Below are 17061 nucleotides of genomic sequence, written 5' to 3'. Positions count from 1 at the left end.
AAATAGTAAGCCATACTACCCTCTAATCTTTTTCTTATAAACTAACCTTGACAAAATATGAACATCTGAAATCCAAACTTTATCATAGAACATATTAAGTGGTTAAACACATTAATAGTTGCAGTGTTTGCACTACACTGAACTAAAAAAAAAAAAAAAGAGAAAAAGGAAAAAACTATGCACCCATCCTTCTATTTAAGAGAAAATAAAAAATCTACTTCTATATTTAAGATAAAAATAGCTTCAATTTGTCAGTATTTGGCTGCATTTTCTCACCATCACCACCACAGTGTCCTCAGGTCTGTCAGGTCACTTACTGTCCCCAGCTGCTCCCTCACTCCTCTGCAGGCACTTTCCTTTCCTCCTCTCACTGCTTTAACTTCCAGAGAGCTCAGAGGTAAAGGTCTCATGAGCAGTCAGCCTTGTTTCTTACTCTTTCCCAAATGCCTACAAGACTCCACCAGCAGTCTCTAGAAACAAGACTTCTGCCTTTGGCTAAGTGTTCAACATTAAAAGTTTTACTATCATATTCAAGTTTTCATTTGGTGGCTACTTTTCCCAGTCCTGGAGTTTTGCAAGAAAGTTGCAGCAAAACCTCACTGTCTAGAAACATGCATCAACTGTTATAAACATCAGGCACCAATCTCACATGCCAGACTAAAACCTTATCTCGTGCACTGTCCCATCAGTTATGGTCCCCCAATCTGTCCACCAGATGCACATACAAATACACTGCAAAGTACCTGCTGGACAGCTACCTATGCTTTCTGGCAGTGTATGAAATTTGGCAGAGGCATATGGTGCAACTGGGCAAGTTTGTGAGTGTGAGATTCAGCATGCCTGAAGCAGGCTTCCAGGCATGCTACTGCAACAGAGATTAAAGCTGTTTGTGTGGATGGCCTTAGAAAGACTCCTAAAAGGCAGGAAAAACTTAGACCTGAGATAGCTGTTTTTGAGCAGCTGTTTATTTACCTATTTGCCTGCAAAACTAAGAGCTTTTCTGGAATTTGTGAGCACAAACTGTTTTTTAATATACATATATATACATATATTATGGATAGGCTTCATAGCACAAAAAAGAGTCAGAAACATTTAATATTAAAGTTAATCTGAAGAAACTTTTTCTGAAAAATTCTTGTAAATTCAAATTGTCTATAACGAATGTTTAAAAAAAATGAAAAAGATTTGAAAATTAAAAGATCAGTGATTTATCAAATCCACCTGTAAATTTCAACAGCAGAAGTACTGAAATTCTACAGGATAGCTAAAATGTATCTATGTGATATATAGAAATTTCTTAGTATTTATAGAAACTTAACATAAGACAGACTGTAAAATAAAATTAAAATTAAAAGCTTATGGAAAACTTTTATTTACAATGAAATAGAAAGAGATGTTTTTTCTTACTTTTTGTGTAACATTTTGAACCACCATTGAAAAAGGATATGAATGTACCAAAATTTTAATAGCTATTTTTCTAAGAGGATTGAAGGGAGTTAAAATGTACAGGGCAGAGGTGGCACTGAATCGGAAGATTGCCTTCCCTTTATTCAATACTATAAAGGTCTGAAAAAGAGGAAGAAAAGACATTTCATAAGACATTTTATATTCAATGTAAATGCTCATTTAAATACCTTTCCTAGTGACAATCACCAAAATTATAACTTTTTGAATAGCCAGTACACAATAAAGACTCACTTTCAAAATAAAGCTTATTTCTGTACTTACCTGATGTACAAAAATATAATTTTAAATATAGAACATTTAATTCATTAACATTTCTATAATACTGCTTTGTTAAACATCCTCAGTATATGATATATTTACATGATCTGTTTCTTGTAAAAAAAGATGCAGAAACAATTAACTAAAATTATAATTGTAGTTATGGTTTCCCATCAAAAACTCTCTCTTCCTGTTCAAAATACCATAAACAGGGAAACGTTACCTGTAGATGTTAATGATGTGTTAATAAGAGAAATTTTTATACAAACTGATTTAGTAGACTGCCCATTCCTTCTCATTTTTTTTAAATTCTAGTCTGTTTCTTGGTCTTTGCACTAAAGAGAGAGGGAAATAGCAATAACACATCTAGCGATGACTAGGCAGAGCTCTGAGGACTGTGGACATCTGAATACACCTTACCAGAGGAGAACAAGAGACACATCCCAGATGACCTCTCTGCAAAATTGTGGTTTGAAGGTGTGAATCTTCCCCAGAACACAGAGAACTTGTTAAATTTAACAGCTAAAGAGCCTATCAAATTTAGAGAAACATGAAGGCATCCAAGCCTTACTTCAGAGAACTGATGATGACTTTGTGGGCCTAAAAGCTTGTATGTTTTTCTCAAATAAATCCATGGTCCAAATATGAATTACATGAATGCAAACCCTACAGACATTGCTTTGCTTACACTGCAGTCCATCATGGCTGCAACAACATTAACAATACAGCACTGGAAATGTGGACTGTCAGGTTTCTTTTTGATGCTCAAGTGCTCTTCAGCTGCAGGATCAATCAAAAGAGAACGAAAAACACTGCAGAGGGAAGGATCAGTAAGTTGGAGGAGACCTGCAGGCCGTGGAAGGGATGATGCAAGGATTATGGCCTAAATGCAAACACAATTACAGGTATTGAAGAATCTGGCAAAGAAAAATGTCTAAAATTGCTTTTTATGTTTTGTCAGAGTTGTACATTTCTTGGATAAACTATGATAAAGCCTCCTTTTTATCATTACGTTGCTGAAGAAGTGAGCTGTAAACTAGGATGCCAGTGGAAATGTGGGAAAGGATATGTTGATCTTTTTTGGTGTCTGTGAGGTCAAGTGCCACTTCAAGACCATGAGCAAGTGGACTACAAAACTATTTCTGGGAAGGCCATTACACCAAGAAAATATGCCAAAGAGGTTCAAGAAAGATGATTCTTTAGTCTGCTTATATTTGGGAAGCTTAGTATTTATGGACCGTGAAGTACAGATACCAATCTCTAGGAGCATCCGGAAGATGGAGGGAGGTAAGGGTTTCTAACAGTCTGTGGTGGGTACCAAGTACTGAAAGCAGAGGAGGAGTCAGGGATAATCCCTGAGGAAAAGTTTGCCCAACTTGCTGGCTTCTTCCCTGAGCTGACTCTCTGTCCTGGGTCTGCACAGCACACCTTCAAATAAAGACCAAATCCCTTAATAGTGAGGGTCCGTAATACTGAGACTTCACAAGCACAAGCTCAAAATCTGTAGGAAAGATGTAAGAGGTGTATTTTTTTTTCTCTGCTTCTGCACAGAAATGGAGAATCTGCATATGGAACTGACAGCAATGGGATAAAGCTCGAGCTAACATTCCTAAATTATATTTCCAGTTACAGATAACAACGACCTTTCAAGGGTAATGGCGGTTGACCTTAACTGAAGATTTCATTTTAAATATTGAAGCAACCAAGCAGACGAATAATGTTCTTTGGTACAATGTTCTGAGTGGAGGCAAGTTTCCCTTCTCAGGTCCATCCCTGGCCCCCAGACCTCACAGCTCGCACTCCCAGCTTCTGTAGCTATGAGGTAGTTGACAAAAAACTCTAAAAATCACACTCCCTACCAACTTTGCATCTAAAACTACACCACCTACATTTAGTCAACCTACATCTTTTTAAAAATCTTTGAACACAAGCGTATTAAACATACATCTCTTTTCTAACATGTCTTATGGAAAATAACAGCATGCTGGCACTGCTCCAGTTTCAGTCGGAAGCTGCTGCTATTTTAGCTGTTCTACTTTCTGCTGCCCTGCATAAGCAGAACCAACAAGCCTTAAATTTCCCATCTCAGTTCTGATTCTTCACCCAAAACATCTCTGTGATGGGAGCCTTGAGAATGACTCTGTTGGTCCTCGGACTTGTAGCCTCAAACATGAACTAAAATTGTATCTCATCTCTGAAGGAGAATTTTCCTGAAACATGCAGGTAACAGCTAACATCCAATCCCTGTGTAAGCTTCCCTAGTGAGCCTGCGATATGGCACCCCAGTCCCAGCCCAGATGCAAGCCACTGTGTAGGCATCATGGATGAACATGAAACATTGCACCCAAAGCTATCAGGACAAAGCAGGCATATACTGAGAAAAGCTAAATAAATTCTAAATAAATTATAAGACTAATATTCAGGATTATGTATACTTTCCAGGGCTTAGGTTTTATAAAGTGCTTTAATGATTTTATAAAGGCAGACACTGCTCACACTCAAAGTATGCTGGTGTGGATATTAATTCAGTGAAATCGCTAAAGAGAAGTGTCCAATTTGCAGCTTTTGTGTCTGTAACCTGGGTCCCAGCTCTGTAACTTCTGTCATATTTGATCTGGACCCAGACACTGCATTCTTTGCAGGGCAAAGAAAGAGTATTTTGACAAGACGCAGCTAAGAGGGAAGAATCCACGCTGAGCAAAGACATAGCCTCTGAGAACCTCTCAGGACAGAGAGTTCTTTAAACCTTATTTCTCCTTTCCTTCCTCCTGGTTGACTTTAAAAGTAGTTTCAGGAAGGCTGAGTGCTAATGCATTGCACTTCCACTTCCCACGGTTAGATAAACACCATCTAAAAACTCATAGCACCTTCTGAAAGGCAAGTGGTGACATGTTGTGCTGGTAACTTAGATTCACAGCAAATGGTTTCCTGGGGAAAGCCCTAGGGACAGCTAGAACAAAAGACTCGTGGCATATTTGAAATTGGCATTTTCTTGTTTTGTTTTTATCTTTTCAAACAATTTTATTCTAGCTAGACCTTATTTTTTTGCTTTGCTAGAACTTTTCAATTCAAAATTATTTCACTTAAAGCCATCAACAATATCTAAAATCACTAGTGCTTTCAACTTTTCTGATGTAATGAAGTTATGTAAAGTGATTTTACAGGCTCTTTTTGATTCTGCAAGCCAAGCCAAGTCTGGGAATCCCAGGAGCTAGTAGTTTGATCACATTAGGTGACTGGCATCAATCAACATCCTTCTGGCAAGAGGCAGGGCATGCAGTGGCAATCAGCAGCAATGCTAAATCTACATTATAGAAGGAGGAAAGTGAAGTAATTCCCATTTAATTCCAACTATCATTTCCCTCCTCTTTAATGTGTCAGCCTAGCTTCAAGACAAAATAGCCAGCCCTTAAAGTAGGGAACTAAGTGGACCAGATTTTGATGCATGCCTGCAGGTCGGGATCTTCAGGGATTCCAGCTGATCTTTTCTCTATAGATAGCAGTGTGAACTTCCTTGATCCTTTGTGATGGCAGCTTGAGCATGGACAGGCAGTCACCATTGTATCAGGAACACACAGATTTGCTCTTAAACAGAAGAGGAATGTAAAAAGCAGGTAAAATCCAGGTTCATTTTTACTCCGTTTTAGACAAAGTAAAGAGTATTGCAATGACTTAGAATGCTAAATTTAACAGTTCTAACAATAGGCATTACTGAGCAACATGGTCAATAGCATTTCATTATAATAAAATCAGAAGAATATAAGAACAGGTATTATATTATCATAGAAGAATTATGTTCCCAGGGTACAGTTGCTCACATTCAGGCTATCTGGAATACAGTGTAAATCTATACTACTATCAGGTGTGTGACTTTGCTATAATAGGCTGTTCTGTTGTCAAACAGAGGTCGTCTGTTTTGACAGATTTTTTTGCTTTTGCCTTTCAGCTTCAAATTAATATTGGGCATGAATACATCCTCTTTGGTTGTAGGTTTTACATACCCAAACAGAATGCTAGCACACCTATCTGTTTATTTCTCTTAACAGGTTTTCCCGTTTCTAACCCAACGTTTCTAACCTTATCCAAAAATTAAGGCTCTCATACCAGCTCAACACAGTTATTTATTCCTGTCTAAATGTGGATTAACCTATATAAAATCATGACATGTACAAACCTATTGCTTAAGAAAAGAGTCCCAACGATGAAATGCGAAACATTCTAGATGCTTCAGATTTCAATGCATGAAAAAACAAAACAAAACAAAAACAAAACAAAAAACTGAATTTGTTCAATCGTGCTACAAAATTGAAAATTGCTATTGACACATTTGAACCTCGCTACTTTTACAGTGTAAGGAGGTGATCTGAAAGAATACATTTTCAAATGGGAGCTTTCAACATTAAGTAAAGAGGGACACTCATTTTTGAAAAAAACTCCACTGACATCAGAAAAAAAGTGGTGATTCCACACAAGATCCACTTAGAACTTTTGGCAAGATCCACTTTAGAACTTGTAGCAAGAGCTCAGCTCTGCTGGCCCATGATATCCTGAAAACAGGAAAAAACAACAAACAAACAAAAAAACAACCAACAAACCAAAACCCAAGAAACAAACAAACAAAACCAACCAACCAAAAAAAAAAAAAACCACCACCACCCCCCACACCAAATTAGCGAGGGGGTTGCAGTATTATATGAGGCATATCATGGATGATTTCACTCCTGACTCAAATTTGGAATAAAGAAGAAATTCCTAAAATTCTTGTACAGCTAATTAGGCTTCCTAAAGAAGCAAGGTGAATGTGTTCATTAGCATAACCTGATCAAAGCTGTAGGTAACCATTTTTATACCCTATTTGAAAGTTTGGAAGCCAAACTTACATAGGTTCTGCAGATAAATCAGATATTGTATATGCAGAGATCTTAACAGAGATGTGAAGCAACAGTGTCATCTGCTAATCCATACACTTGTCTTAAATCTTTCTTGCAAATACTTATTTTCCTTCATTCTGCAGTTTCTCTTTAGACCAATATAATTTCAGATAGATGCTTCCCCAGGCAGCAATTTATAATCTCTAACCATCAGGCAGCAGCTGTCAGACTGTTACATTGGCATAGTTTGTGCTGATCGACTCCTTGGCTTTACAAGATGGAATTCAGAGAAGGGTAAAAAGAAATCTGTAAAATGGTACGGAGGTGAATGCACTGAGCATTAAGAGTCTTTTGATTCTTCATGGAGATGTTCCCTACTGCTTCAGGCTTTTCTCAAACTATTTCTCCTTCTGAGGCTTGGAGGAGCATCAGCTGCTACAAAGACTCTCGAAAGACAAGTGAAACAAGACAAAAGTCTTTCCAGAATTCACATATAACTATGTAAGAAAATCCAGGAAGTAGGTATTTTAAAATCAAATTATTGATGTAAAATTGAAACAGCTGTTGGAATTTCTGTTAGGAAAATCTATTTTCCTTCTATTGAAGGAAGGAGGAAGGGAGAAATTTCTAGTGGGTGAGAAAGTTTTGTCATGTCTTTGAATGAAAGATCTGTTTCTTTTCCTATACTATAGAAGATTGAAGCACATAGTGGAATGTGCATAGTGGAAGTGGATGTGCAGACCAGAACAAACAAGAAAATCCCAGCAGGAAGTACAGTATATGTTATTTGCCAATAAAATTTATTTAGTGTGCAAATTAAAAGATTCTTCCTTTCACATAGGCAAGATCTAGAAACTTGATTGAATATGTTCAGATAGTTTTGTTCCATTTCTTGCACCCTGTCAGACCTGCCTAATACAGTAGGTTTTCACCTCCATCCGTGAAAGGACTGAACAGGTCTTCAATTTCTAAGGGCTCAAGAGACATACCTGTTGGTCATACCAAGCATGTCTTCCCCTGTGTAAGACACAGAAGACTGGTTGATTTGACTGTAAAGGTCCAGGATGCACTGTGGGCAGGTAGGGGTATAATGATACATGATTTTTGTATCATAAACAGTCAGACACAATTAGTACAGAACTCCACAAGGCCTGCTTTTACAGAAACAGATCTTTTATCTTTGTAAAAGTAGAGCTGTGATTTAAAGATAAAACTTCATACACTGTGAATGGCAGATAAAGGCACTTTCAGAGGCATCAAATAATAAAGATAAAAATATTGTTCTTTCACATAGTATTTTCTCTCTTGTCAAAACAGGACTCATAAATCACATAAAATTTAGCAAGCTAAAAGACACTTAGAATACAGCACATTGTGCAAATCAAAATAACTCCTGTCTTGATATTTATAGAGTTTTCATAACCACAGTATCTAATAACTAAAGTATCACCCGAGCTAGCTATCACTATGAGCTGTAAAGCTTTTCTGCTGTACACAGGCTCTGTAACAGAATCATCCTGGAAGGACTGCAGAGCTGTTCAAGGCCAGTTACACCAGAAGCTTTAAAAACAGCTTTACACTCTCCTTATGATATCTTCCACTTATCCTTGCGTTTCTCTGATTCCATATATTTCCCTAGAATTTGCTACCAAAGCAGAATCCTGGGACCAAAGTGTGTTATAGATTGGTTCATGCTGTCAGTTTTAAATATAAAGAACCTCAGAGAAAGTGTGGCATATCTGTGTACTTCGTTTAAATAAATCTTTACTTTTTTTTTTTTAAGTTTGCAAAGTATTTCATTTATAATATATGCACTTTTCCGTACATACTATATTATTACACTTAGAATCCTTACATTTATTCAAAATCAAAGACTACTTACTATGTTTCAGTTTTGATGTTCATATAAATTCAATTATATCAAAGGATATAAATCTGTATAAATTTTGATGTAAACTAAAAGAAAACAATGAATGGTTAATAACCACTAAGGTTGATGGGTTCTGTCCTGCCACAGGGGGCAGTGGGCACTTTGCTACTGATTTAGAGATCAGTGTATAGGAGAATAGATTTAAATTCTATTTATTTATACCCTGCTATTGTTTAACCAAATTATACAGTCAGTCACCATGTTACATTTAGTGCCATTTGATTAATTCAATGTTAAAAACCATACTTTGTAAAACTCATCCTTCTGTAGAGGACTCATGCGTGAAGGCCACATGAGGGTAAATTTGTCCTAAAACATGCATTAGCTAAATTAACTTTGTATAACAAGATGTTAAATATTTATTTACCAACTTTCTGGAAGGTGGAATGTATATGTATCACTGGCATCTAACACTTTCTGCTATTGTATATCTAGTCCTTTTAACAATGCTCAGCTGTTTCTGCATTATGAGAATGACATTTTCCTACATGGTTGTCAGTTAACAGATGAAGAAACAAACTATATTATCCACTGTAAGTAAATGAAATAAACATGATGAAGCTTTCCAAACATTGTCATATGAACAGGATTGATATTAGACTCACTTTTTTATTGATATAATATGGGTCCATGTCTTCCAAGGGCTCCGACACCATTCCTGGAGGTATGTCGCCATATATAAACGGAAGTGTTTTTCCTGCCTCCAAATCACTATTTGGCTTTGGCCCATTTTCATCATCATTGTCTTTATGATCTTGTTTGGAATTCTTAGCTTTTTCTGCAGCAATACGTTGTTCAATAGCTGCAAGAGACTCTCTAGTGAAGTATTGGAAGCTGTCTGGTCCTGGTGGTACAAGCACTGGCTGCTCCATCTTTTCATCCTGCACATTTTAATTAGTATTTACTCTTCTGCATAGGAAAATTCTAAAAGAAAGCAGAAAATAAAATTTAAACAAACATGTTACAATCACTGAGTAAGAAAGATGTAACATTTATTTTGAAATGCTTTTGTTTATGCAATCTGTGCTTGTAGCCCAGAAGGCTGACTGTATTTTGGGCTGCATCAAAAGAAGCATGGCCAGCAGGGCGAGGGAGGTGTTTCTCCCCCTCTACTTCACTCTCATGAACCCCACCTGGAGTACTGCATTCGGCTCTGGGGCCCCCAGTCAAAGAATTACATGAACCTGTTTGAACAAGTCCAGAGGAGGGCCACAAGGATGATCAGAGGGCTGGAACGTCTCTCCTGTGGAAACAGGCTGAGGGAGTTGGGGTTGTTCAGCCTGCAAAAGAGAAGACTCTGGGAAGACTTTATAGTGGCCTTCCAGTACACCTAAAGGAGACCTACAGGAAAGCTGGCGAGGGACTCTTTGTCAGGGAGTATGGTGATAGGGCAAGGGAGAATGGTTTTAAACTAAAAAAGGGGAGATTTAGATTAGATATTAGGGAGAAATTCTTTACTCAGAGGGTGGTGAGGCCCCGAAACAGGTTGCCCAGAGAAGCTGTGGATGCCCCATCCCTGGAGGTGTTCAAGGCCAGGCTGGATGGGGTATTGAGCAACATGGTCTGTGGGAGGTGTCCCTGCCCATGGCAGGGGGGATGGAAATAAGTGATCTTTAAGGTCCCTTCCAACCCAAACCATTCTGTGATTCTGTGATACTATATTGGAATATTCAAAAATACAATATTGAAAATAATATAAAGAAAAATAAAATAAACAGTTTAGTTGATGATTTGACATTTGTAAAAGGCAATTGTGTGGTTGTTACGCTATTTATGTAACCTGCAATAATTTCTCAGCTCTAGAACTGTAATGGTCTTTTTACTGTGAATAAGCAAAAGCATGGTACTTAAGAACACATACATTATTTCCTCATAGCTGTAATAATCTTAAAATCCCCTCACACTTCTCCAGAATCAATCAGGATTACACTGGTAATTATAAGCAGCAGAGCTCATCACTATTAATGCAGAAATTTCCACTGAGTTCAGTAAGAGTAAACACACATTGTAGAATCATTTTATACTAAACAAATAAAATAAGCTCTGTATATTATATGAGGGACCAAAGTAGAGGTTCCAAGTAAGTTTTTGTACAGTAGTGATTCTAGGTAAGAAGAACAGCAATGTCCAACTTTTACTTCAATGTAACTGTTACTGTATATCTGGTGCTTTATTCAGTAGCTGTAACTGAATAATTCTGGAAATATTCTAATATGTTTTCTAATTCTAATATTTTAATATGTATTGCCTATACATTGCAGCTGAAAAAAATAAACATGATGAGAGAAAAAAGAAATCCTGTTAAAAATTACAGATCCGACATCTTTCATGCTGCTGAATAATTTTCTGATGACATCAGACATAGAGATGAAATGTGTATTTGGGCACACAGTGGAGTATAGTCCTCATGCCTGAATATAAAGAGGTAACTTCACTCTCCACCCATTGCTGGGGTGCTTGAAAAATGATTAGTCAACCTTTCAGGAGACCGAAGGATCAACACAGGTCAGTACACTTCAAAATAAGCAAGGGATGTGGAATGACAGAGAAGTCAGAATACAAAATGTGGCTTGGGAGGGGATCATATTGGCACAGATAAAAACAAGATAAATAAAAACAGAAGTTAGGGAAAGAAGCTGAAAAAAATGAAAATAGGACGAAAATGGAAAAAAGAGGAGACAGTATATCAGTGTAGAAAGAATTAGGAGAGCGAAGAATGTGAAATGGAAAAATTAGGAAGAATGGAAGACTAGAAGTATAAAAAAAAATGCAGAGATGAGAACAAAGAAAAAATGTAAAGTAGTAAGTAATAAGCCCCAAATCCTGTAGATCATTAACGCCAGGGTGAGCACAAACACCTTAAACACACAGATGTATTCAGTAGTGGAATGCAGTAGATAAATTATGAAAGAGGGGTCAAAATGCTTATGGTATCTGCAACCCATATTTCATCGAGGTGTATACAATCATTAGCCACAATCAGAGGAAGAGATTCTAAAGAAATAAGATTTCTCTTTGTAAAAAAATTAAAAGGTGCTAATCTACCCGAACCCAAGATATTAACCCATGCAGACTGTATCCAGAATCAGTTCTCTAAACCTTTCCCTCATTTCTAATCCTAAAAGGAATCAGCATCTTCCTTATTCTTTCTCCATTAAGGGTAAACGGGATACAAGTGTATCTGAAGCAATAAGGATTTTAAACCTTCTCTTCCTCTATATAAATAGCATTCTCCAGACAATCCTCAGCTCCTCATTTTATGGTTAGGTTTACTTCTGGGAATCAAAAATTCAAGCCCCTAATTACTGAACAATTACAGACACACAGTTTGCATGCTCTGTCATTATTTTCTAATATTAAAAAACACACTGTTGCTATTGGGAAAGAAACAAAAACCTACAATCAGGCTTTTCTCTTCTCAGTTTATTTTAAAAAGGAAGGGACAAAGGGCCAGATTTCATACCAACTTCTCTCCTTCTGGAGTGAATGATGTATCAGAGATTTTTTTTTCTCTTCTACATCTTCATTTGTGTTTCATTGACTTTCTGATGTGCAGTGTATTGGTAGGCAAAATGTTTCAAATTCTGTAAAATAAGGTACTTGGAATCTTTGAGAATAGAATGATTGTGTTTCTTCTGAAATTTCCCAGGTGACATATATATGTATATACTTTGCAGTGTATGGATTGTTGTAAGACAGTTAATTCCAGAGCACACTCAATATACTCTGTGCACAGACCATCTGTAAACCACATTCAGAAGTCTGAAGTTGTTCAGTTGTATCTGTGCTATTGCACAATGCATAGTTGATCTGCCCACACATATTAAGTCTGAAGCATTCTAGAGCTACACTGGATTAGCTACGCACACAATGACCATCTGGGCAATATACATGCAATTAATTTAGCACTTCCACGATGGATCTGATTTACTGTACACCTTGCGTAGTCATAGATCTATGCATGCTTATGGAATAACTCAAGATTAAATATCCACAGAGCTTTAAAAAATTTCTGAAGTCTTTAAATTTCACCTGGATAAATTTACTAGGCAAAATGAAGGGACTTGTCAGCAGGAGAAATGGTGACTCATGTAAAAGTGATCCCAAAACACTTGCACGCTAGCCTTTGAGGAAGTCAATTAGACTATACTTAACTCTCTGAAAAAGAGGCAGGTTTTAACAAGATTTTTTCCTAATCTGAAAAACATCTAGTTTACTATCAGCTGCTTTCATTATCTTCATTGCCATCATAACTAACAGTAACAAAAGTTTCCAGAGAATTTGCTCAGGAGGATCTTGGCATACTGCAATACTGCAAATACCTGAACTTTAGTAAGCTAATTTATTTCTGTAATTGATTTATGAACCATAATAGTGTGCTATATTTGACCTTCTGTGACAACACCCCTAAATTTAAATTCATCTTCCACTTTCCATAGAATTTAATGAATGTTGAGATGTTGAAGTTCCAGTGGACCCTATGTGCTAGAAATGTAGGAATTTGATTATAACAGACGAGTTTAAACAACAATTATGATACAACAGGTCTCGTTCATACTTTCACCTACAGAAACACCTACATAAAGCCTTCCATGATCACTTTTCTGTCATAATGCTGAAATGAAACCTAACCTCTAACAAAACAGAACAAAAACTCTTCCTGCTTCTCCCTACATTGCTGAGGTGCCAAAATTCTCAGCAATATAACTTTTAATATTAGTTAGCATTAATTTTACTCACTAAGCATAGAAGGATGATTAACTTTAAAAAAGCTATAGCTTCTCAGATTTACTGTATAGCAATGTGCTGTGTGCCATGCTTTCTAGAACATACATATCTAGAACTACATAGATATTAACTTTCTCCCATGGTTAATGCTGCAGGTGTGTAGACATGGTGAACAGGCAAGAATGGTATTTTTGTTTTTCAGTTGACATAGCCATGTCAGGCACAACTGAACATGTGGCAAGCATGAATTAGAGAATAACTTATGTGCTTTTTGGGGGGGTAAAACATTGCATGCATCCGAAGTACCAGTGGATTAATACTTCTGCCTCCCCCACCCTACCGTATTCAACTGTATTCTCCAGTTTCTCAGTTTGGGTGAAGGATGGTGAGACTAGACTTGTACCCTTCCACAGTGCAATATGAGATAGTGCAGCTCCAGTTCATCAGGTGTGAATGTATTTCCAAGATGAAGTGGAAACATGAGTGCAAAAGGAAATGTACGTGAGTCTTTCAACAAATGCATCACATACTCTTTTGCACTGTTACTTGCAGAATTAATGACTGACAGGACTCTTCATTATATACACCCCAAAATAAGATTTGTTACACTTAGTGATGTAAGAAACAAGTAATCTCTCACCACTAATAGAAAATAAAAATAGCATCAAATGAAAGTGATTAGCAAATGAAACTGGACTGTTTCATTGTCTGGTTAACCTTCCTTTGAATTTCAGAAAGCCACCCTTAAATGTTTGTACACACTGCTGTTTCCTCATACTATCCAGTACTGTGAAACTGATTGCTAAGGGAATACTCAGGCAAGAGCATTCTGTTAGAGTAAGCAGAATTTAATCTTTGCCATTCACTTTGCCCTTGCCTTGTGGCATACATTATGTTCTTGCTTTTGGCATAAACTAACAAATCAGTTTTATTAAAAATCATACATTTTACTATTTTGAAAAAAACATCATGATAAAGACTAGCATTAATACTTTGAATTGCAATAAGATAACATTGGTAACTTCACTTTCATTTCAACTACCAGTATATTAGTAAGGTTATCAGTGATATGCACAGGTATTGTCACCTGGCTGATTCAAGGCACAACCTAACAGGTCACAGCTACTACAAATAAAGATAAATCAGTGAATCTACATGTGAATTCACACAGCACAAATCTCTATGTAACTTTCCGTCTTATTGTTTATTGGCACAGTTTCTCTGTATTTCTGAATTATCAACTAGTCATTATGATTCATGCCTTCAGAACGCAGAATAAAATTGAATAACCTTCCGCAAAGCGTGGATTTTCGGGAGGAGAAGTGGGGAGGTGCTGCCAACTATTGTGGCTTTATACATGAGGCTCTAGCTGAGGAGAACCCCCTTTTCCTGTCTTCACAGAAGATGAGCCTATATCTGGCCTGTTTATCTCCATTTTAGGGCAACAACAGGTAGCTCTGAAATTGGGTAGCTTATCCAAAGTAACACACTTAGCAGAAGAACAGAACTCAGATTAGATTCTTAAGACTGCACAATTTTTTATGACTCCCTGTAGCTCATATATAAAATTAAATTTAATTCTAATGGACAGATTTATAAAGGAAACATGCATATTATCAGTCTGTTAATAGGATTCTCCCATATATTTTCTTTTACTGCCTTTTTGACATATCCTTTCAGCATGACTAATGCAAATCTGGGCACTAGGACTTGCTTGTATTAGATTACTTGGAGTTGGCTAACTATACTTAATGCATATTAATTTTAAATAAAGAGTAGGTACATCAATACTGCAGAGATCAGAACAAAGCACATACTTATGAATTGACAAATAAGTGAATTATCTGAAATAATGAAAGCAATAAAATAACATATATTTGCTCAAGCGAACATCTATGCTTTGCAGCTAGGTATTTCCTGATACTGATACCCAGCAAAGATATGGACACAGGAAAAGAGACATAGAAGGGGAGCAATGAGCAGAGAGGATTGCTATCTAATTTGCCACAGAGTTGCAAATAATCAAGGGTAGCTACGTGATTTAGGAAGGCAGTTTAGTGCCTCAGTCTAGGCTGCCCAACAACCAGCAAGCAGGAGACAGAGAGAGGAAATGCAGTTAATGTCTGTGATATCCACACTTTTGTATAATTGCTTAGTTTACATCTCATTACATGAGTATTTATACTTAACTCCCCCATGAGCTCTCAGAATTCAAAGACATGTTTTTCCATCAGTCAGCAAAACTCTTACACTACCACAGGCAGCAGACCATCTGATCTCCCTTTGCAGTACTCTGCCATCACTATGCAGGATGAAATCAAGATTTACTGAGACAGAAAGAAAGCCCTCAAGAAAACATGAACTTAGCAACTTAATGGTAAGCCTTCATCTGGGAAGGCAGTCATGGCTTCTGATCCCTGCTCCCAAAGCTACTTCCCTATTGTATCCAATAAATTCACTTGTAAAGTTGGTTTAATATTGCTGGAGGTGTATTAATAGTTGAGAACATAATTAGGAATATTTAAGAGAAAAGAGGGTTTAGTTGCAGTTTTCACTCCTCCACTCCTGCCTCCCCTCAAATATGTATATTGTTGGTCCTATCCATGTTTGTCATTTAGAGTAAATCAAACGACCACATGATGTGGACACAGCATTTTGTTCATCACTGTTAATTTTATATATGTGTATGCATTGGTTTGATTGCCATTGGACTTCTCATTACATTTTTAAATTTAAGTAATGTATCTCTAAACCAAAATATAGTTACTGTGCTTTGCTTTAGATTAAAAATAAAGAGCTTGCTTCTGCTTTCTGCTTTGATAGCTTAATTCCATTAACTGCAACAGAGTCATTTCTATTTTAGAAAGCTGAAAAAAATTGGTTATGCAGTTCCATAGAAAGAAAAAAAATATTTTAAAGGGACAAATCACAAGGCATCTGGATTACTACTCCATCAGAGCAAATACATTTAATAGTTTAGAACTACTGGAATGATACCAAGCTGAATGAATTCCATGTGTATTTTGTTCCTGCAGTGTACCTCATGCAACAAATAGCTGCAGCACAGAGTGCAAAGAAGCGGCCTTTCTGCTTTTTTTCCTTTGATCAGTAAAGGGACCCCTACTATTGAGGATCAACATCACCATTTTAATAATAATTTTCTCAAGCAATGTCTGAAATGTTTTCCTCCATTTATCTTAGCAAACATAATAGTGCCTTTCTTTGGTTAAAAAAAATAAACAAACAAAGCAATGTAGGCTATGCAGTACAAGTTATATAAATGTCACTGATTCCTTTTTTTCAGATGATTTACATCTCTGAAAATTTCTTACAATGAATAAAAACTTCTCACATCATTGTGACTTTTTTTAAAAAAAAAAAAAATTTCAGTACACAGGCCTGGTCAAAGATAAAAAAGTAAACAAATCTCACCTGTTTCCTGATTAGTTTTGAACAGTTTTCCAATAGAATTTGAGTTAACAATGTTAGTCCAATGCCATTTTGCACAAGCTCTCATCAAGTGGACATTCAGACCACCATGTCTTGTGTCTAGGCACTACTACACGTCAGTAGTCTTGAGACCTGACAGCACTCAAGCCCTACCATCCTGTGCCCTAGGAGCAGTATAACTGCACAGTTAATCTACCCTAGTGAATATTAAATAAATTATTTGCACTAACATCTACGAATTATTGCAGCTAGTACACAAGCAATTGTACACATTTAGAGCTGGTTTCTGTAGCTCAGCTTTGTGTTGCAGTTGATGTGATGTACTCCCTCCAGGCTACACATTGCCTTGATAAGTCC

General features: G+C 36.8%; 1 protein-coding gene across 1 annotated transcript in view; it reads right to left on the bottom strand.

The window, feature by feature from the left end:
* LOC121072245 (sodium channel protein type 1 subunit alpha-like) overlaps positions 1–17061 on the bottom strand; it is a 97722-nt gene that overhangs the window by 57655 nt on the left and 23006 nt on the right. The window contains 2 exon segments of the mRNA XM_040561688.1: positions 1448–1566; positions 9132–9450. Of these exon segments, the coding sequence (XP_040417622.1) occupies positions 1448–1566; positions 9132–9398 (386 nt within the window). The 5' untranslated portion in view covers positions 9399–9450.

The sequence above is a fragment of the Cygnus olor genome, chromosome 6 (assembly GCF_009769625.2).
Source record: "Cygnus olor isolate bCygOlo1 chromosome 6, bCygOlo1.pri.v2, whole genome shotgun sequence".
In the NCBI taxonomy this organism is placed as follows: Eukaryota; Metazoa; Chordata; class Aves; order Anseriformes; family Anatidae; genus Cygnus; species Cygnus olor.
This window is presented reverse-complemented; position numbering and strand designations above follow the sequence as displayed.